The 24128-nt window shown below is 32.7% G+C and overlaps 1 protein-coding gene, 1 long non-coding RNA gene and 1 pseudogene across 2 annotated transcripts; 1 reads left to right on the forward strand and 2 right to left on the reverse strand.

Moving 5' to 3' along the window:
• Window positions 1–168: 168 nt before the first annotated feature.
• On the reverse strand, window positions 169–8728 carry LOC121254207 (annotated as a pseudogene).
• A 1969-nt stretch (window positions 8729–10697) lies between these two features.
• LOC121253878 (pathogenesis-related protein 1-like) lies at window positions 10698–11523 on the forward strand. Its single transcript, XM_041153804.1, has one exon. It carries the CDS (start codon window positions 10801–10803, stop codon window positions 11305–11307), a length of 507 nt encoding a protein of 168 aa, XP_041009738.1. The 5' UTR covers window positions 10698–10800; the 3' UTR covers window positions 11308–11523.
• Window positions 11524–15934: 4411 nt separating this feature from the next.
• On the reverse strand, window positions 15935–16731 carry LOC121253879. Its single transcript, XR_005938518.1, has 2 exons — window positions 16690–16731; window positions 15935–16390 (listed from the first exon to the last, which is right to left on the reverse strand). It is a non-coding gene; the product is annotated as an uncharacterized LOC121253879 (long non-coding RNA).
• Between the last annotated feature and the right edge of the window lie 7397 nt (window positions 16732–24128).

Consider the following 24128-nt stretch of genomic DNA (forward strand, 5'->3'; position numbering starts at 1 on the left):
TATTCAAAAGCTCGGGGCCCTAACCATCAACAAAAAAACCTGAACACCATAATAAGGACTTGGAACGCGAAACTTCAGCAAAAACACAAAAGAGGAATACATTTTTTTATTTATAAGTAAAGGAATACATTTATTGTTTTTATGAAGTGCAACTGGATGCTCATTGTATCAATGCCTTAACTACAATATCATAAGAGAAAGATTAAAAAACATAAATAAACAGTAGGGAAATGGAAAATCAAAGAGAATAACCTTGATGTGAATGAAATTGGCTCCTGCCTCATTAGCCACAGCCTTGGCAATCAGTGTTTTGCCACGACCTGGAGGCCCATATAGCAAAAACCCTGTCTCTAAGTCCACCCCAAATCCCTGAAGGAGATAAATTCATGACATGATCAGACATTTGGCTCAAACCAATTAAGAAGAGACCCAAATTTAAGAGATCATCAAGAAGTAACACTTTAAGGATACAAAACACTTTTAAGGATACAAAATATGAAGCTCCAAAACATTACAGGGCTTATGACAATGCTAATGTTGCTTTAAATGCTAATGTTTCAGGTTGTGTAGGTCCCCTAGTTCTTACTTGGGCTCCTAACCTCACATCTCCGGTCCCGGCCTCCTAGGCCTGGCTGGCCCATCCCCAGGCCCGAGAGCAGGCCTGTCCCCAGCGTTCGTCCCGGTCAGGTCCTTGGGGGTTTCTCCCCTCACAATTTCTAAGGAGTTGAAGTCCTTTGAAGGAACAACTAGAATTTTATGAATTCTGGGGAATTTACTAAATCGAATTCGTAAAAGAAACATGCTAGGTTTCAACTTACTACGGAAGGCTTTGTTTTTAATTTTTGACTATTAACAATGCTCTTAGGAACTCTTAGGAACTTTTCAAAGACATTCCTGAATTACAAAATGCTTCTCTTGGACACCCAAAAGATGTGCAAAATTTGACGTTACTCAATTTGACTGTTTGGCCTACCCAAAAGATGAATGAACGTCGGTTGAAGTAGGTAGGGCATAAAGGTAAGCAATTAAATAGTCGGTAGGACTGTTCATTCAGATTTTGGTCCAGGAATCCGAGTTTCAAACCCGGGCTGAAACTCAAATCGGGTTAGCCCGGACCAGAACCCGGATGAATTCGGATTTTTTAAAACCTGGATTCTGGGTTGAATCCAGTTTTTTTTTTTTTTTTTTTTTTTGACTGTTTTGATGTTTGAGAAAGGTCTTTACAAAGCTAGCTACTTGCCTCACTCGTACAACATAACTCCACCTCCAAGTTTTCCAACTCAACAAAGCATAAGAAAGAACGGAACAAATGTTTTAATTCTGACCCGATCTACTGGCACAGTGGCACTACTCGATCGGTTGCATGTTGTCAATTATTTCCATAAGAAGCTGGCATTTTACATTTTCTAACTTACCAACACACGATGATCATTCGTGTACATGAATTAATAAAATCATTTCGAATTTTTTTTACCCCATGTCATATACATATAATATCCAAATTAAGATACGAAAGGTTGACATGAAACAAATTTTGGAAGAGTTTAATTTCAGAAAAATCAAACATTCAAACTAAAAAAAAAAAAAACCAAGGTACCGGGCTGTAAACCTGGGTTATGGGTTTAAAACCTAGTACCCGAATTGGGTGTACCCAGGTTTTGCAACCCGGGTTCTGGTCTGAAATCTAGAACCAGAATCCGGTTTCCCGGATTCCAGATTTGGCCAAAAAAGAAAAAAAAAATCCAGCCAGGACGAACAATCCTAGATTCAGAGCCAAATTTTGATTTAGGTTTCGTTTGGAACCTAAAATCATTTCAACTCATCATTATAACTTTTTCAAATCCCAACACAAAATATAATAAACAATTCAACTTTATCAAATCCCAAAATAATAATAATATTAAAAAATAATATTTTAACAATATTTTATCATCTCAACTCAACTCAACTCAGTTCAACATCCAAATACAGCCTGTATACTCTTGTTAGTGATATCACTTGTATATGAACAAAATTGAGAAAGAAGTGACACCAAAAGAACAGCTATAAAATTGAGAATACAATATTAATAATGCATTTTATTGATTCCATGTCGACACATGCATGTACACATTATGATTGACAATAATCTAACAAATTTACTTTCCCAAGCTAATGCAAACTTACACGTTTACAAGATGCAAGAGATTTATTATTATACTGATCCCGACATTCTAAAATAAACATTGACAATAAGAAAGACGTTCAAATAATATATAGCAGCGATGATGAGGACGGCAACCTTTGGATGTCCTAAAATGTTAGCCCAGTACCATGAAACTTTTCTTTAAAAATGTCATCTAATTTCTTTGACATTTGAGGTGTTAAGCAATTTACCCAATCTCCAACCTCACCTCGGCGAAAAAGGCTTTCGTTCTTTGTGTTGTGGGTTATTCCACTTTTATTCACCTCTAACTTGCTCAAATAATCAAAACTACACAATTTTGAAATATCATTTACTATATCTTTTGTCTCTTCTTCTAAAGAAAATGGACACCCCAAGAACTCAGCTATTCTCTTCAAGTGAATGGTTGGTTGCTTTTTCAGTTCCTCATATTTCAGGCAGAGTACCCTTTGAGGCTTTTCTAAACTTTCCTTCCAATAGCTCAAAACATGGTTCCAATATGGCTCAAACGGATTCACTTCCTGACAAAACTTATCAAAAGTTTCTTCAAATGAATCGGTTGTCTTCCCCATCTTTTTCAGGAAGTGCCAAAGTGACACAAAATATCCTTAGGATTCCTATAAAAATACACAATCTTACACGTTGAGTCCTTAATAGATATTGGTAGCAATGTATAAGGTAAATGAGCTGAAAAGAGCCTTGGAGAGGGGAAGGAGGTGAGATCTGGAACCTCTATTTTATTGTAGAGATGTAAGTCCAAGTAGGGCACAAGAATATGAGGGTTGTTTGTGAGCAATGGATGTTTCTGAAGGTCTAGATGATGCTTTCGGTTCACTATATATGGCGAACAAGATGGCCTTTAACCAAGTAGTCCCAACTTTGGGAGGGGTCATCATTAGAATATCAGTCTCATGAGCTTGGAAGTGTTTTTGGAGGGATAGAACTCCCTGCATGAATATAGTTGGAAACCAAAATCCACGGTACTGACTTAAGAAGCCTGTTGTTGGGAGGGAGGATATGAAGTCCTTGTATTGATCTGGGGTTAGTTCATCTTCTTGCAAGTGCTCCGAAAAAGGTGGATCGAGTGTAGACATGATTCAAGAAGGAAGGGAAGTACAACTTACTAGTATGATCGTGGTTTCACCTAAATTGTTCTGTACGTGGTTGATATTACAGACGTACCTATCTACTCTGAATGTTATGGGTATATATAGAGATGTACAGCCGATCTAGGTATATATCATCATGTGCTTAAACTTCCCAAAACATCTCTTGTTCACAACAAACTGTACATGGGGGATTTACTTGGCTTAGTCCAATTAAAGAAAATCTATCATTAGGTTAAAGTTGGCTGGCATGCAGTTTTATTTGTCAAGAAAAATGATAAGATAGAGTAATACTTTAACAACTCGATCTGTTTTACAGCAACAAGAACACAAATTACCCTAAAAAAGAATTATTTATGTATCGACGTTGTTCATTTACTAATTAATCTTGAGTGATGTTGGCACCATAATTATATATATATATATATATCATAATTATGAACAACAAATAGAGATTAATTAGAGAATACAACATACATTTCTCTCATTATGTGTCAATATACACGTTTTTTTTTTCAAAAAGTAGGGGTAATTTTCTGACATAATATTTAGGTCTCATTTGGTTATACAAAGTCACAAACCATCTTATAATCTCATATGATCATTAGAATTTTTTCAAACTCCCATACAAAATACAATATACAATTCAACTTTTTCAAATCTCAAAACAAAAATAATATTAAAAAATAATATTTTAACAATATTTTATTCAACTTTCAACTTTCATTTCAACTCATATGTGTAATCAAACGAGATGTTAATGTTTGCTGGCCCTTTCTATATATATATATATATATGTATCATAATTATGAACAAAAAATAGAGATTAATTAGAGAATACAACATACATTTCTCTCCTTACGTGTCAATATGCACGTTTTTTTTTTCAAAAAGTAGGGGTAATTTTCTACATAATATTTAGGTCTCGTTTGGTTATACTAAGTCACAAACCATCTTATAATCTTATCTGATCATTGAAATTTTTTCAAACTCCTATACAAAATACAATAAACAATTCAACTTTTTCAAATCTCAAACAAAAATAATATTAAAAAATAATATTCTAACAATATTTTATTCAACTTTCAATTTTCATCTCAACTCATATGTGTAATCAAACGAGATGTTAATGTTTGCTGGCCCTTTCTATATATATATCATAATTATGAACGACAAATAGAGATTAATCAGAGAATACAACATACATTTATCTCCTTACGTGTCAATATTAGGGTTGCAATCCGACCAACCCGCTCCATGTTTTGGCCCGACCCGAACCGACCCGGCTTAAAAGCGGCCCAATCCACTATGGGCCGACCCGACTCGAGATTGGAACCAGGTAATGGTAACTCGAATCGTGTACAAACAGATCCAAAAAAAACCTTATAAATTCCACTTTCTCTATACAATCTGATCAAAACCCAACATCAACCAATACAAACAGAGCACATTTTCTCGAGAATTCATGGATAAATGCACAATCCCTTTCCTGAATTTTCAAATTTAACCAACGCCCACTATTACAGACAACTTGAAAGTATCCTCACCCCATCACTTTAAATTTTCTAGGGAAAATAAAGGAAAATCGAAGCTGGGAAAGCAAGCTAAAATAAGGGGGAATTACAAAAAAAAAAAAAAAAGGGAAAATCGAACCCTAGTGTTCAATGCTTTAATGCTCACCCGCACGAGGTCTCCTGCCCCTGCAATGTTGGTAACCAAAACCAGATTAAAGTAACGGAAGCCGTTAGTGAATCTGATGCCTCCTTGCGAATCCCCATACAAATTCCCCTAAAATCTCATCTCTCACCCCCTGAAACGTTTTCGACCACAAACCCATCGGAAGAAGAAGAAGAAGATGAAGAAGAAACTTCAGCAGCGTGATCCTTGGTGGAGGAGCCGACACCACTTATGTGCAATTTCTCGTGTAGGGACTCAATGTCGATGTTGTTCTTGATGGTGACGTAGAGCTTGGTAATGGAAGCCGCAGAGGTCGCAGAGTCTGGAGATGGCAGCGTTGTTCTTGATGAAGGCTAGGGTTTCTGAGTTTTTATTTCAAGTGAGTGAACTTCAAGTTTCAATGATAGAGAAAAATTGCCCATTTTTTTGGTCTTTATATCGGTTTCAGCGGGTTCGACCCGTAAGCTACTTCAACCCATTGTTTTGGTCGGGTCGGATCGGGCCATACGGACGGGCCGGGTCCTAATGTTTTCTGCACAGGCCTAGTCAATATGCATTTCGAAAAGTAGGGGTAATTTTCTAACATAATATTTAGGTCTCGTTTGGTTACACTAATTCACAAACCATCTTATAATCTCATCTGATTATTAGAATTTTTTCAAACTCACACACAAAATATAATAAACAATTCAATATTTTCAAATCTCAAAACAAAAATAATATTAATAAATTATATTTTAACAATATTTTATTTAACTTTTAACTTTTATTTCATTTCATATGTGTAATCAAACAAGGTGTTAATGTTTGCGAGCCCTTCCTATAGATATGTATATATGTGGTGGATATAGAGATAGTACTACAGCTGTTCCTGATCTCCAAACACATAATTTTATCTCATTTGCACAAATTATTCAGATTTTTGGACCCATGCTTGCATTTGATATTTTTTATGACCATTCATATTTTTGGACCCATCCATCATGTTGTCTTTAATTATGATCATTGTTTGGGTAAACCGTCACGAGTACATGATCAAGACACATCATGTATTAATTAACCATATTAATATATATATATAGTGATAATAATACAACAATTTTATTGTACCCGAACCAAATGCATCATGTCAACATATACACAGTCAACAACATTGAAGGAGACTTAGATCTACACCGATCGACGATTTGTAAACATAAATTAATGTTGAAAGTAATAAATAGGCCTCCTGTTCGCATATATGATAAGTTTTCATTGATCATAATATGCACTCTCTAAAATTCGATAACCCATGCATGCATGCAGTAGAATGAAACTACTCTTCAATCGTAGGCTCTAATTTATCTAGAGCCATTTGAGGTGTGAAGTATACACTACAACAAATAATTATTTCTTCGTATAAAACATCTAAATCTCTGTTTTCAAATCCTTTAAAGCTCAATTTTATTAAACCCTATACATTTATTGAATATTTAATATTATTAAAAAAAACTCACTCAAATAACTAGAAATATTATACAATCTTCAAATCAAGTATTTATTTATTGTCCACTCCATATACCAAAGATTGCCTCATTTAGTTATAAAGATGAGAAATCTGTAAATAGTAATAAGATAATTTGTGAATGATAGTGAAATTGTTTGAGTTAAAATGTTTTATAGGATTTTAGAAAATGAGATAGAAAATGTTGAATAAAAATATTATAAAGTTAAAATATTGTTATAATATAATTTTTATTTTGAGATTTGAAAAAGTTGAATTGTTTTTTTTTTATTTTATTTTGTTTGGAAGTTTGAAAAATTTGTAATGATTAAATGAAAAAGTTGAAATTTTAAAAATTTAAAATTAAAAAATATTTATATTTGAATGGTGTGTAGATGTTGAGATGAAATGAAATAAAATAAACTGGGACTATATATAAAACCAAGCGGACCAATAAAACATCTGAATCCCAACAAGCGGGCCCAATTAAATGCAATTCACTAACTACAGTACCAACCTTTCGGCTTTCTGGATCAACCTAAATGCAGGTGTGTAGGTAGGGCATTTGGTTTTCATAATAGTCTGGCTGTCTGCCGTCTAGCCTACCCAAAGATGAAAGAAAGTCAATTTAAGTTACTCCACTATACAGCAAGAAATGGGTGTATGTATGTACTTTTACCGGATGCCATTCATGAGATCGAGCTTCTTTTCGCAAGCTGATCGAAGGAGAAGCATATTGGAGAAATGGATGAGAATTAGGTCGCCAGGTTATTCAAAGGAAAATGCTAAATACTGTTTATGTATTTTAGTTCATTTTAATTTATTCTTTTACTTAATAATTAAAGAAGTGACTATTAGTAAAGTTGTCTATATATATATTTTTAATGATTAAGTATATTAAAAAAAATTAAAAACAAAAATTAAAACAAAAAATTTTGTGCTAGTAGTATGTCCAACGATAAACGTACAATGGGCGGACTACTAGCAGGATATGAAAAGATGAGTACTTTAGTTATAAAAAGATTACATAAAAGTAATTTTACAAACTAACGTGATTTCATGTGATTCTTCAGATCTATTTTATAATAAAAATAACTATACAACTTGACAAACTACATCAATCCACATTAATTTATGGGATTATTTTTATATAATCATTTTATAGCTAGAGTATTTCTCACGTGAAAATTAAGCGGATCGAAAACAAAACTTTCATTCATCTTGCATGTAGTTGGTCTTGCATATACCTTCAAGTACTCGTGTTATTGTTTATGAACTGATCAAAATGGTCCAATGCTGTATGTATGTATGCATGCATGGACTATATATGGTGATGCAACTTGAAGTCCTAAAATGTTAGCCCTTGTACCATGAAACTTGTCCTTGGAAATGTGATCTATTTTCTCTTCCATTTGAGGTCATGAAGTAATTTATCCAGTCTCCAACCTCACCTTGGAACAAAGGTCTCGCTCTTTGTTATTGTATACTCCACTTTTATTTACTTCCAAGTTGCTCAAATAATCAAAACTGCACAACTTTGAGATATCAATTATTGTACCTTTTTCCTCTTCTTCCAAAAAAAAAGACAATCCAAGAATTCAGCTATATATTCTTTTCAAATGGGTTGTGGGTTGCTCTTTAATTTCTTCATACTTCAAGAAAAGTACTGGCCTTTCAAGGTAGTTTTCCTTCCAATAGCTCAGAGTAGAACCCCAGAATGATACAAACGAATTCACTCCCTTGCAAAACTTGTCAAAAGCCTCCTCAAATGAATTGTTGCTACTCTTCAACTTATTTCAAGTAGTGCCAAATTAAAGGACACAATCTTACATGGCGAGTTTTTCACAGATGTTGGTAGCAATTCATAGGATGAATGAGTTGAAAAAAGCCTTGGAGAGGTAAAGATTAATGTGAGATGCAAGTCCAAGAAGGGTACAAGAGTATGAGGACTATTTGTGAGTAGATGGTATTCTTGAAGGTGTAGATGGCGGCTTTGGTTTACCACGGCGAACGAGCAGATACCTTCAACCAAATAGTGCCAGCTTTGGGAGGGGTTATCTACTTATATTAGTGTCACGAGCTTGAAAGTATTTTTGAATTATTTTGCTGACGAAATCATGTCAACTAATTAAAAAACATCAACCATGCATGAGTTCAGTACATATTAGGAATTGACTACGACGATGATGTATCTTAAAGACTAAAAATTCCAATCCAGTACCATGAATTTTTTCTTCACATGCACTACAACAGAAAGTTACTTTTGCGGCCGACTTTATTTCCGGCGACAAAGATCATGTTGGCCAGAAATAAGCATTTTTTGCTATACTGACATCCTATTTCCTCCGTCGCCTCAACATAGTGCCACCATATATAACAAAGTTATTCCAGCGGAAAGTACTTCGTCATAATAATTATGGACAAATATAATCTATTACAAAGAGTATTGTGTTTTAACGGCAAAAATATATTACACAAAAACATAATAGTTCTGTTTTGCATATTGTGGCTATATCTGTCGCCGCAATAACAGTTTTGTTATAATTTTTAAAATAATAATAATATTAAAAAATAATATTTTATTTAATTTTTAATTTTCATCTCAATTCATATCCAAATCGCACCTATATGTGCATCATGTGTAGGTAGGGCATTTATGGTTTTCAAAATCGGCTGGCTGTCGATTACTCCACTTATACAGTTACAATTAACGATCTTGCTAGCGGGCCACCCAACATTTTTCACTGGACGTACCACTAGTTATAAACTTTTTGTTCTTTTTCTTTTTGATTTTTTAAAGTATTTTTTCAACATTCTTAATCATTAAAAAAATATAATTTTATTAATAATCACTTCCTTACCATTAATTAAAAAAAATTAAAAAATTAAAAATACATAAATTATAAGATTGAGTAATAAATTTTTGAGACTCTAATAGCATTTTCCTAATGCTAAAGATGGGTCGAGAACTATGTACGTACGTAATTGTAACGCTAAATTTTATGCATAATTCTATAAATTTTTTGTCAACTTACATTGTCTACAAGGAAAACATATATAGCTGAACAGATTGAAGCTTTACGGCCATTTTTTTGGTAAGTGAGATGCATTTATCTCATTTTAAAATTTCTTATAATTTTCTTTTCAAATATTATTTAAATATAAAATAATTTTTAATTTAAAATTTTTAACTTTTTTATATAATCATTACCTAATCATTACAATCTTTTAAATTTTTAAAAAAATATAAAAAAATAATATAATATATTTAAATAATTTTTTTTTTAACTTTATAAATTATGTGGACATGACTTGGGATTTTTCTTTGAGCGGTGCTACTCTGCTGTGGCCGGCAGCACCGCTCCTTCGTACTGCTAGTTACTTTTTTTTCATATTTTTTTAACATATTTAAATATTTTTAAACGATTAAAAAAAATGCTTAGCAGTATACTGTAGAGGTTAAGTATGGGTGGCATAGTATCTTTTCTCTTTTTCTTTTGCAGCAAAGGAGCAAGGCACTCTATACTTGACCCTATTTTTTAGTCATCCAAAGGCAGAAGCTGCAAATATTGGTTCTTTCGATCCTTCTAGCTTCTTGATTTCCGATCGAGGTGGCCGTGAGGGAAGTCTGGCAAATGGCTAAATTTTTCTAGAATTCGCCTCAAATAGTCTTGTACAGTGTCAAAACAATTTGTAAAAGACTATTTCCGGCGCTTCACATATCACCGTTAATAAACATTAATTGACCGCAAAATATCTATTGCAGCGACACTATTTGTGGCAAAATTATTTATTGTAGCAATTTTTATATTTGATGGAAATAAATGTCACTATAGTTACAATAGTTGTTTGTGGTGAAAAAAAAATTGTCGCAAAGGTGCAAAAGTAGCCGCAAAAAACTTAACAATGGATTCTCCCTTAGTATTTTCCAAATTCATGCTGGAATTAAGCGGTGAATTTGAAATCACTGTAAATAGTCATTATTTGCGACAATTTTTTTGTAGCAATCTCAAAATCACTGGAAAATACCTATTTTCTTATACTAGTGAAACATGTTTTATGCACATAGGTAGCCGTGTTGCACATGGGTAGCCGTTTGTTGTTTTGTTGCACATGTCTTCTGTGTTAATAGTTTGAACATTCTACTAAAGATCATTAACTCTTCCAAAACCCATGACATAATTTCCACAAAGTACTGCTGGTGGCTAGGAAATGATAAAATTACGGAATTTCGTGTCCCTACCCTAACACATCTGCATATTGCCCCAGGCATTTATAATTTCCCTATATATAGTACCACTCATGCATGCTGGCTCTACCATCCTGCACGCTAATTAGCTTTTGCTTTGCATTACATACGAGAAACCAATATGCAGGGACTCACGATCATGAGAAACATTTCCCCCGCAATGATATTTGTTTTTGTGATCCTGACCTTTGCCTTCGTCCATGAATCCAGCGCCCAAGATTCACCACAAGACTACGTCAACGCTCACAACGCAGCTCGATCACAGGTTGGAGTCCGACCTATTACTTGGGATGCTACCGTTGCGACATTTGCACAGAATTATGCTAATCAACGTAAGGGTGATTGCAGACTTCAGCACTCGGGTGGCCCTTACGGTGAGAATATTGCATGGAGCAGTGGTGACCTCTCGGGAACGGCTGCCGTTAACCTTTGGGTAGGAGAGAAGGCCGCCTACAACTACAACTCTAATTCATGTGCTGCTGGCCGCCAGTGCGGCCACTATACTCAGGTGGTTTGGCGCAATTCTGTGCGCCTTGGCTGTGCTAAAGTCAGATGCAACAATGGCGGCACCTTCATCACTTGCAACTATGACCCCCGGGGCAACATTGTCGGGCAGAAGCCTTACTAATTAATAATTAGAGCTTTTCGTTGCTTGTAGTTCCTGATCAAAGCAAGCATGCATGCATCTACGAGTTTAATTTTAGAGGGTGACCTTAAATAAGTCATGTAATATTGGCACCAAACTCTGAATAAATAAAGTGAAACTCGTGAAGTAATATTATATATGAGGATCAGGTACTCATGCATCGACTTCGTTTGCATGGGCTGCCTGTTTTTTCCCGCACTTTTGGCTTCTTTTTTCCTTTTTGAGGGCGCAAGTTTGGCTTCTTCCCAACTTTATATACATGATGCATATTGCAAACAACTTAATTAATTTATACACCACAAATTGCTTAGTTCCTAGCTAAATCAGACTTTTACTTTCTTGTTCTTATGGAAGAGAATGACAAAGTACATATACAATAAAGCCATTATATTTTTTAATTGATCAGTACCTTTTTATATTTATATGCATGCATCGTGTTGATCATTGATATCACATTCCAAGTATTCCCAATATGCATTTGAAGTTCGATTATTAATTGTAATTGTTGGGGATAAGAATAAATAATAGTCCGGTCCCCTCTCAATGATCAGGTGAATAACTGGATAATTAAAGCTTGCTTCTTAGATAATGGCCATTGAGCCCCTTTTTAGGGAATAACCACCAACTCTCAACTATTTAACCGCTTGAATAAAAAGTGATCACTCCATAATATAGAAAGGGGATTGCTGAAGGGAAGAAATTAATACTCTCAGTACTGATCACTCTCTCTTGAATTTAACTAGAGATAAGAAAATAGTGATCACTAACTTAATCATCGAAGACCCTGCAGGCCTGGTCCTTCGGGACCTGGCAGAGTCCGGCGACGATTTTCTTGTTTTACAAAATAGAAATTCCTTCGGGATCATCCGATCATATTGTTGGCACTCTCCTTTAACCGGAAAATGCACGAGTGGTGATTGAATTCACAATCATGGCGTTCCTTTCTCTATTTTATAACTCTATAGTGTACGTGTTATTGACAATCACAGCCCTGCCGTGCCACTTGAGACTATTATTTTCGTTCCACTTAGACCATATATATGGGTTTGACGAATACAGCCTATGCAGATAACACAATCTATGTAGGATTTTAACATAATTTTTGGCCCACAATTGCAGGCTCATTGTCTTGGCTTATTGATTTGATGATCTACTGTTAGAGAATACTGTAAGTCATAGATTTGTATGTGGTTTGGTCAAACATATTATAAGATGAAACTCTAGATGGAGGGTTGTGATAATTTGATTCCTTAAATTATGTGGAAGGTCGACGGCTATATTTAATTATGGCTATCGCCCTGTATATCTATTTTATTATAATAAGTGGCTATCTAACTGTGAATAGTAACTTTTATTATTTTCCTGTTAAGTCCGTTAAGTCTTGTTTTACCAAAAGGCCCTTAAAAGTCTTGATCATTTGACGTGTAGCTCCCTTGTAGAATTTAATGAAGGATCCTATTTTACCGAAATGTCCTTAAGACCCTTAACTATTTGACGTGTAACTCTCTTGTAGAATTTAATGAAGGATCATGTTTTAATAAAATGTCTTTAATAGTCCCGCGGCACACATGAATTGACGTATATTTTTCATGTCCTTTTTGTTCTGACAGTGTACTCATTTTCTTTTTTTTTATTTCATTTTTTTTAATAAAAAAATTAAAATGACTTTGCTCTTTAGAACATAAACGCTTTAGAGCATTCTCATTGTAAAATTCAATTTTAAGTAAATTTAACTAATAAAATACTTAAAACACTCAATATATAATATTAATTATTAATTTGATTAGAATATAATTATTATTAATATTTTAATTAGTAGAACTATAAAATGTGATAAAATTAAAAATTAAAAAATTTATTAAATTAATAATATTTTATTATTATACAGAGAATAAATAGATAATTTAATATAGATACAGATCAATACTCATATTTTGTTAAAATTTAATTTTTTTTTAATCTTAATTTTTAATCTTTATTTAATCTTATATTTTCTTTTTTCCAACAAATAAACTATATATATCCTGCTCTAGCCATTCTGACTTAATTTATGACTTCAGCGTGATGACGTACGGGGCCTATAATTGGAAGGCCACGGTACACATGAAATTCATAGGCATCGTAAAAAAAAAAAAAAAAAAAAAAAAAAAAAAAAAAAAAAAAAAAAAAAAAACAAGAAGTTTTCCAGCAAATTAAATGGAGAGAGTTTGAAATTATTGTAAAATTAAAAGCATATATTACTTACGTACGTACGTACGGAGCATAATTTTCTTCGAGCATATTTTCTCGTAGTGAGCATAGCTATCTGAAATGAGATGGAACGTTATAAAGTAGGGTATTTATTGTTTTGAAAATAGTCTACCTAAAAAAAATACTACTTAATTTCACCAATAATAATTGAGTCTGGTTATCTCTTTTCGTTCATTTATTTTCTTTCCGTACTTTAAAGGTAAAATCAAATTATATAGATCATGCTTGGATATATACTCGATATTGTAGGATCAATTATTATACACTTGATAATGATCAGTCATACGTACACCCACTTGATCATGCACGAGGGTTTGGTCCTTTTCCCTTTTTTTGTGGAGCCCTTTTATGTACACATGATAATCACGAAGATTTATATATATCTTATATATAATAAGCGTCAATAAGCAAGCAGCTGTCGTATAATTTTTTTTCTTTTTTTACCCTTATATTTCTAATTTTCCTTTTTTACCCTTACATTTCTAATCTATTTCCGTTGTATTCGATCACTTTTTCTGATTTTTTTTTCCACACTTACCCTTACTTTTTTAATCATTTTCCCTCTGCATCCTTTGTTTGTCTTTATCTTCACTTTTTTTCTTTTCTTCCTGTAGATTACACAGATTTTGAGCTGTCGTATAATTTTTTTTCCTTTTTTACCCTTACATTTCTAATCTATTTCCGTTGTACTCGATCACTTTTTTTGATTTTTTTTTTCCACACTTGCCCTTACTTTTTTAATCATTTTCCCTCTGCATCATTTGTTTGTCTTTATCTTCATTTTTTTTCTTTTCTTCCTGTAGATTACACAGATTTTGATGATCATGTCGTGTTTGGTTACTTCTTAATTATAAGGTGTTGGAGGAGGGGAAGGTGGCAGCGTAAGGGCGTCACACTTGGATTGATTGAGCGGTGCTGGTCATGCATTTTAACGTACACGCGGATATTCATGCATTGTGACATATGTTCTGGATTTATCATTCTGCCGTTTTTTTACTTAGCTTTTCCACTGCTTTCACATTTGTTATTAGATTGTATTTTTACTTTATTTCCACCGCTTCCGATTTACTATAAAACCAAATTTCGTTGTCTGATTTTGGTGTAAAATTTTGCTGCTTGGCTTTCGAATTTCAGATTACACTCGGTATGCTTCTTGTTTGGTTTTATATACTCTATTAATTATGAAATTTCCTTTGCTTTCATGAAATAGTTAATACTTATAGATGTGAAAAAAAATTAATGTATTTTATGATTACAGAAACAATTATTTACAGTTTAGCAAAATTATATCCTTGACTGATAACAAAATTACTTTCTTATTCATAACATACATATACATAGCATAGAAGACATAAAAAATAAAAATCTAAAATTTAATTTCTTTACATAACATGTATATATATATATATGAAAACAAATTTAATTATTTTATGATTACAGAAACAATTATTTACAGTTTAGGAAAATTATATCGTGGACTCATAACAACAGGACAGAATTACTTTCATATATATAACATGCGTATACATAACATAGAACACATAAAAATTAAAATTTTAAAATTTAATTTCTTTACATAACATGCATATACATAGATAACATGTCAATAATTTATTTCTTGAATATCCTACGGTTTTTTTTAAGGATTTACAGACTTGAAGATTAAAATTCTAAAATTTAATCCAAAACTCATTACATGTAATAGGTACGTCAAATATATGTGCGAAACAAAAAAAAATTTAAGCGTGAAAAAGGTTGCTATACGTAGATGTTGATCTTTACAAAATAGAACAAAAAAAATCAAAAATTTTACAAGCACAACAGAAAATATATTTAAGATAAAAAAATTTTGCGAAATCAGACAAAATTTTCCCACTAATTTCTTCATTTACTTAGAAGCATAGAAAGAAAAAAAACCAAAGGAAAGAGTAAAACAACAGCAAAACAGAGGCAGCAACATATACTTGGAGATCAGCGAATGACGCCACTCATATCTGAAGACGAAAAAATACCCAAAAAAAAAAAACCTCAGTCGGATCTATTTTAGATCTATGGAAGCAAACCAAAAAATAAAAAATAAAAAAATAACCAGCCAGATCTGAGCACGAGATCTTCAAATATGCGAAGATCTGTTCAAATGTATAGAGAAAAAAATGCAGAGATGAACCAACTTTAAACCAAAAACACAAAAGCATTCGGAAAAAAAAAAAACCTGCAGACCATGTCTGTAAAAGAACAGCAAAACAGAGGCAGCAACATATACTTGGAGATCAGCGAATGACGCCACTCATATCTGAAGACAAAAAAATACCCAAAAAAAAAAACCTCAGTCGGATCTATTTTAGATCTATGGAAGCAAACCAAAAAATAAAAAATAAAAAAATAACCAGTCAGATCTGAACACGAGATCTTCAAATATGCGAAGATCTGTTCAAATGTATAGAGAAAAAAATGCAGAGATGAACCAACTTCAAACCAAAAACACAAAAGCATTCGGAAAAAAAAAAAAAAAAAACCTGCAGACCATGTCTGTAAAACAATAGCAAAACAGAGGCAGCAACATATACTTGGAGATCAGCGAATGACGCCACTCATATCTGAAGACGAAAAAATACCCAAAAAAAAAAACCTCAGTCGGATCTATTTTAGATCTATGGAAGCAAACCAAAAAATAAAAAATAAAAAAATAACCAGCCAGATCTGAACACGAGATCTTCAAATATGCAAAGATCTGTTCAAATGTATAGAGAAAAAAATGCAGAGATGAACCAACTTCAAACCAAAAACACAAAAGCATTCGGAAAAAAAAAAAACCCTGCAGACCATGTCTGTAAAACAACAGCAAAACAGAGGCAGCAACATATACTTGGAGATCAGCGAATGACGCCACTCATATCTGAAGACGAAAAAATACCCAAAAAAAAAACCACAGTCGGATCTATTTTAGATCTATGGAAGCAAACCAAAAAATAAAAAATAAAAAAATAACCAGCCAGATCTGAACACGAGATCTTCAAATATCGAAGATCTGTTCAAATGTATAGAGAAAAAAATGCAGAGATGAACCAACTTCAAACCAAAAACACAAAAGCATTCGGAAAAAAAAAAAAAAACCTGCAGACCATGTCTTCATGAAGTTCTTCTTGTCCCTTCAAGGCTTGCGTTCGGGTGGAAATCCTGCAGACCATGAATATAATATAAGAATGATGAATATAATTTTTTATATTAAAATATTAAGCAATAAACAATATGAGACCAGACCAGTGTTTTAAATTTCATACCGTACCGGCCGGTACGGCTGAAATTTTTCGTTTCAGTACCTTGACCGGTACAGGTACTATACCTGTCCCGTACCGGCCAAAATACCGGCCATACCGGCCGGTACCGGTCGTACTGGCCTGAATTTTGGCCTGTACCGGCCTATATTTCGGCCAGTACCGGTCTATATTTCGGCCTGTATTTTTTTTTTTTTTTCATTTTTTTCAAACTACAAGCTTATTTTTTAACCCTCAATTCAGACTAGACTATTTATAATTTATATATATATGTATCTATATATAATTTATTTATATATAGACTATTATTTTAGAATATAATTTTTATATATATTTATATATATAATTTATTCATATATTGACTATCTCGAAACGTTATCCCGAAATGCTATCCTGAAACAGTACTGGTATCGAAATATTTCGTTCCAGTGCCTTGACCGGTATGACGTCCAATACGATATTCAAAACATTAGACCAGACCCCAATGTTTACAACTAATACCCTTCCTACTAACATGTCTACACTCGAGCAGGATTCTTCTCCTCGTCCCTATAATCTACAGGAAGATATATGTACTCGTTACACAAAAGGGACACCATGGCATGTTACAATACTTTCCCAAAAGTAAATTAAAATAAGGAGGAAAGGGATAAAACCCTCCTGCGTAATCAAGTGTGTGTGTGCGCTACAATACAACCATGTTACTTTTTTGTTTGTCTCATGAACCTGTCTATACAACCATGGGCCCAGGCAGTTAGCTGTCTCGGCTTCAGAATCGAGCCACCACATGCGACTTTTTTTTGTCTATATTCCTGGACTGGGCTCAAATACATCTCTTAAGACCTGTTTGGATACAAATTTGAGATTAAACCATATTGTCTCATCTTATTAAATTTTAACTAATAATCTAGTTACTATTTACGGATTATATCATATCATATCATCTTATATTACTATTCAAACGGATTCTTAGAGTTCAGTACGTACAAGCATTGCCCCCCAAATCCAATCACACACAAATTCATGCAATCACAAAAAAGAGCCGAGGTGTAAAACTGATTAGGTGTAAAACTGAAATTTACACCATCAAGTAAGACAACCACGTCAATGAATATAAAGAGTAATCCTATATATAGTTTCAAGCTCTATGCACTTTTTTATGTGAATCCTAGATTCACTTACTTTTTTTAAATGGTGTGGGTGAGACGTGTACATCTTAAAATGGTAAACATCATTTCTCTTATATAAATTAAAAAGGGATTGAGAAATTATAAAAATATAACTTTAATCTATTTCTCAAATAGAACATTGACCTTAAATAGTTTTTCTTGTATTTTTATTTTGGATTCCATATTAAGATCTCAATATTAAATTTTGGGATCTTTAATTATAAATTTATTATTTCTCTTAAATTTAGCTTTAATTTTAATTTTGGAGAAGTTACATTTTTGAAAATAGATAATATATAAAAAGTAAACAAAACTTTGAGATTATAAAAAATATATAGAAATTATAAATTATTACGTACGTACACAGTTGTCCTGGACCCATGTTTAGCTGTAGGAAAATATTATTGGAGTCTCGTTCAATTTTACGGCTCAATATATTTTAATTTTTTTTTTATTTTTTACTATTTATTTAATAGTTAAGAAATTGGATAATTTTTCAAATTTTTTCTTATTAATTAAGAATGTTAAAAAAATACTTTAAAAAAATCAAAACAGAAAGAACAAAAAACTTATAACTTGCGGTAAACGCCGGCGGCCTGTTAGCATGATCCTTGGTTGCAACTATATAAGTGGAGTATTTGATAGTCAGACGATTTTGAAAACAATAAATGCCCTACCTATCTATGCACATTTAGGTGTGGTTTGGATATGAGGTGAGGTAATTAAAAAAGTTAAATAAAATATTATTATAATATTATTTTTTAGTATTATTATTTTGAGACTGTAAAATAAATGAATTGTTTATTATATTTTATGTAAAAATTTGAAAAAATTGTAATAATTAGATTAGATGAAAATTAGTTGAGATCACTCATGTGTATTATTTGCGCACTTCACTAATGTAATTGATTGCGTTATTTTTTTAATATGAAATAACTGTTTTAGTCAATTATATCAATGGAGTGTAAAAGAAGTACACAAAAATGATTGTATATAGCAAAACTCACTTAGTAAAGACCGTAGTTAACGAGGAATGATATATGTATCATTATTTTTATAATTTCTTTTAAAATGTAGATATTTATGTAAATTAATCTTATTTTTATAAATTATTTTATAAAAAAGATCATGCTAGGGTGCACGTTTGTGTGCACCCCAAACACTACAACAAATTTCATTTTTAAAGATGAAATTTCTTAGGGACGAATTTAATTTCGTCCCTGAAAGTACTTATTTGGGATGAAATTTAAATTTCATCTCAAAACATGGATGAGGTTCTTCAGGTGTTCGAACAAACAAATATCCATTCAAATTATATCTTCTCTGACGAAATATATTGTCTCAAAATTAGAAATATGTTTGAACGGATAAAAATATGTTTGAACAATGAGTTACTGTATGTTAAAATGATTTAGTTTTTGTTCGAACAATAATCTTGGTGGGAAAGTATTTATAATTTTGCCGGGAGAAGTTCAAAACAATTCGAATTTAAATGTTATGTTCAAATGGCTTTTTTGGTGTGGAAATCTGGCATGATGGTTGCAAGACAGTTCCAGTTTAAAGAAATTGGATTCGAACTAATTCGAACACCGTATTTATCCATTTGAACGACTTGATTGGTTGGGAATTATAATGAAATTAGCAGGGATTTGATTCAATATTGTTTGAAGGGAAGTGTTTGGTTTAAACGAGAATGAAATTTGTTTGAAGAAAAAATAAATGTTCGAACGGAATATGTTTAATTATAACAATCCTAGAACTTATTTTTGTTTAATTGTCTTTTTATTATTCTGTTCTAGAACATTTGAACAAATGTGATATTTAAATTATATTATTTAATATTAGTATCGTATTTTTAATTAAAATCAATTATGTATCATGAGTATCGTTTGAATATAAAATACCTAGTTTGAACATTAAATCTTTTTACCTTGAGTTCGAACAGGAAAACAAAACCATTCGAACAATTTGAGAAAAATTCAGTCCGTTTGAACTACAAAACCTAGAGTTCGAACAGACTCGTTCGAACAATCGTTTTATATTCAAATTCGCAGCAATTGTTCATATTGATTGTATTCGAACAAGAATTTTTCTGTTCAAACAAAATTAGTTTGTTTGAATATTCTATCCATTCGAATAGATTCAAATCTATTTGGTCATTCAAATCAAGTTTTTGTTTTGTTCAAACAGTTCGGTTTTGTTCGAACTGAATTATTTTCAATCGAATGGGTTTTTGGGATGAAAATGTTTCGCCTCTGAAAAAAATCTCGTTTGAACAAATTTGACTGGTTTCGTCAAATTTCATTCCTAAAATTACTTTTTTGAGACGAAAATTAAATTTGGTCTCAAAAAAACTTTTGAGACAATTTAGAGACAAATTTTTTTCATTTCAAAAAACTTTTTGAGATAAAAATTGAGCTTTTATAGACGAAATGATTCGTCCCAAAAAACCATTTCTCTTTTAGTGAAATATGCACCAGTCTAATTGGTTTTTTTTTTTAAACATTTTTAAACATCTTTAATCATTAATATCATGCATCACACCTCTATCTTTTTCTTCCGAACTCACCTACTCTCTTCAAATGGGTCGTGGGCTGCTCTTTTATTTCCTCATATCTTAGGAAAAGCGTACCCTTTGGGGCTTCTTCAAGCTTTGATTCCAATATCTCAAAACATAATCCCAATACGATCTAAATTATGAACTCACTCCTTTGCAAAACTTATCTAAAGCCTCCTTAAGTGAATCGGTGGTCCTATTTAACCTGGTTCCAAATACAACATAAAGGTAGATGCATCCATGGGAAGCTAAGTTGTTCCCAGCCTATGATCAATAGAACGAAGAAAAATATTATATGCTACTGAACCCAGGGTGTTGTTGGCACAAGAAAGAGACATAATAATTAGAGAATACAACATACATTTCTCACTTTATATATCAACATAAACATTAAAAATACTGAATACATCCTCTTACATATATAATAGATACTGCTAATACAATTATCGATAGAAAAATAAAGAAACACTAATAATACAACTTAAAATTTGGTGACACGACTTAAAGACCTAAAATTTTAATCCAATAGCATGAAACTTCTCTTCAGTCGTACGATCTAATTTCTATAAACGTGATTTCATCAATTGCTATTTTTTGGTCTATGTTGACGATCTTGTGATTACAGATAGTGATTTTAAGTTTGTGGACTCTATCATTAAGAAATTGGGTGACAGTTTTTCTATCAAAGACATGAGAACTCTTCACTTCTTTTTAGCAGTGGAAGTCATTCCAACTCGTGCTAGAATTTTTTTTATCACAGCACAAATATGTGCGTGAACTATTGTCCAATACTAATATGCTGGGTGAAAAGGATGTTTCCATACCTCTATCCCACAACTACTTCTCTTCATCTGGTTGATGGCACCGCATCTATCTATAGCACGAAATTTCAACGTATCATTGGAAGCCTCCAATATCTCTCATTGACACGGCCTGACATCTCGTTTGCTGTCAACAAATTGTCACAATTCATGCACAAGCCAACAACCAATCATTAGATAGCAACAAAGAGACTCCTTCGTTACTTGAAGCAAACAATATTTCATGATGTTCAGCTTACAAAAAGTTCAAATTCTGGTTTAACAACTTACTCTGATGCAGATTGGGCAGGAAATGTTGATGATCGTTCATCCACCTGGGCTTATATCAGCTTCCTCGGATCCAATCATATTTCTTGGAACTCCAAAAAACAACGAGTTGTTGCTTGCTCTTTCACGGAAGCTGAATATCGTGCTCTTGCAAATGTAGCATTCGAAACAATGTGGCTTCTTACCCTTCTTCACGAGCTCGGTTATCCACTCAAGACACCTCCATTGCTGCTGTATGATAATCTTGGAGCTACTCATCCAAGTTTTAATCCAGTGCAACACTCCAAGATGAAACACATTTAAATTGATCTGCATTTTGTGTGTGACCTGGTTCAACGTGGCACACTTCATGTTTGGCATGTACACACTCAAGACCAACTTGCTGATTTGCTAACTAAACATTTGTCACGGCAACAAACTGAATTTCTGCGTACTAAGATTGGTCTTGTTGATGGAAGCCTAATCTTGCAAGAGTGTATAAAAGATGACTCCCAAAATCAAGCAAAAGTCAAAACCAAGATTTAAGCCTTCAATCCTACTATACATAATATTCTAAAGTTATTGTATATTTGTGTAACTGTTGTATATTCATAGCCGTGATTCTTGTGCATTTCCTTAATTGCTTTTGTTATACTTTTGTATATAACTTGTACCAACTACTGAATGAAAGTGTAAGTAAATTTCTATTCAACTTTGCAGTGCAATTCTCTATACCCTATAGGGGCCAAATGGACTCACTCCCCTACAGAACTAATCAAAAACTTCTTCAAATGAGTCAGTGGTTGCGTGCACCCTATTCATGAAGTGCCAAAGTGACACAAAAGATACTTTAGGGTTCTTACATACAAAGGAACAAAAGAAAACAAAAACATGCATAACAGACTTGTTAAAAAAAAAAAAAAAACTTGGTTACGGTCCACGGACTTGAGATGAGAGAGAGAGAGAGAGAGAGGGGGGGAAGAAATGGAGATCTGAGTGGGGAGATAGAGAGAGACGGGTTTCAGGAAAGAAAGACAAGGAGAGCAATTCAAGGGGAGAGCGCTTTGTAACGGGAGAATTATTTACTCGAACTGGTTCTACCGTAAATAATATAGATTGTTTATGCGTCGACATCTTATTGGTTGATATGAAAACAAACTTCTCACCACGTCCGATTTGAAGGTTTTATATATAGAGATATATACATATAATACAGAAAAATGATACAATTACAACTATTTTTTACATAAGCCTGCTATATTTATCGAGAGTGGGTATTGAAACAAGTCATCTATAGTGTAATTTTCTTTCTATTATTTTTAAACATTTTTTAAACCTCTTAAACATTAAAAAAAATCAAAAACTCATTAAAAAAATACTTTCTTAACCAATAAATATAAAAAAAATACCGGTATACTTGATGGGTAGGAATATCATTTCCATATATATATATATATATAGAGAGAGAGAGAGAGAGAGAGAGAGAGAGAGAATTGGTAACCACGCCTACATGCATAAATATAAGGCGTGCTCACCAATTAGTAATCAATCCAAGACAGTAAGCAGCATAAATATTAATCGGTAAGCACACCTACATGCACAAAAATCGTTACAATTAACAAAGTTACTCTCTTAAACTAATAGCAATTCTTTATATCTTTGAGTGAGTTTTTGCATTTTTTCAAGAAAATGTTTGAACGGCTCATTGCAAGCTCATGCATGTAATTAGAACAGGTAGCATATATATATATATATATATGTATGTATGTATGTATGTATCTGTGTGTGTGTGTGTGTGTTTGTGTTTTGCAGTTGGATAATATGGATCCGATCACTACGTACATGTTGTGCGTGAGAGAGCCTTTTGTAAATTGGATGAACACTTTATCCCATATAATTGACATCTTTGGATCTTTGAAAAAAAGAAATTAAGAGCTCTTCTGTACTCAAGATAAAACCAAAGTTTTGCAGTACTCTGCATCTCCTTTTAATTAACACCAATTTCAATACAACTTTATTTTAAATCCCATACAACTTCAACATAAGTACATGTACAACCACAGTACGTAATACAACAATTTTGACCAAGTTTATACGAATAAAAATTTCTTAAAATACACCACATCAATATATATGAATGAAGATGACAAAATTCAAAATGAATAATATTATTTTCAGAAGTCAAAGTTGAAAATCACCCTTCCCAAAATACAAATTTCTACAAAGATGGGGTCAGTACTTGTGCTCATTGCTCTAGAAGTTATATATTGCGGGGAACTCTAAAATGGACAATCTTAAATCGTGCTGTAGATCATAAGTGTTGGTATATGTCATTGTGAATGATACCATCCAATCCGTATAGAGAATGGGAGAATATTATATCCATCCCCATTCACCACAAATATAAGTGGAAGATATATTTGAGCCCCCACAATTTTAGCTAAATAAAGTCAAGAAGGGATTCAGACTTCTAATTTTAGATAAG

Source organism: Juglans microcarpa x Juglans regia, chromosome 3D (assembly GCF_004785595.1).
Source record: "Juglans microcarpa x Juglans regia isolate MS1-56 chromosome 3D, Jm3101_v1.0, whole genome shotgun sequence".
Classification (NCBI taxonomy): domain Eukaryota; kingdom Viridiplantae; phylum Streptophyta; class Magnoliopsida; order Fagales; family Juglandaceae; genus Juglans; species Juglans microcarpa x Juglans regia.

Excerpts from the sequence above, each read along its gene's own strand:
- LOC121253878 (XM_041153804.1), top strand. The coding sequence starts at position 10,801 with ATGCAGGGACTCACGATCATGAGAAACATTTCCCCCGCAATGATATTT.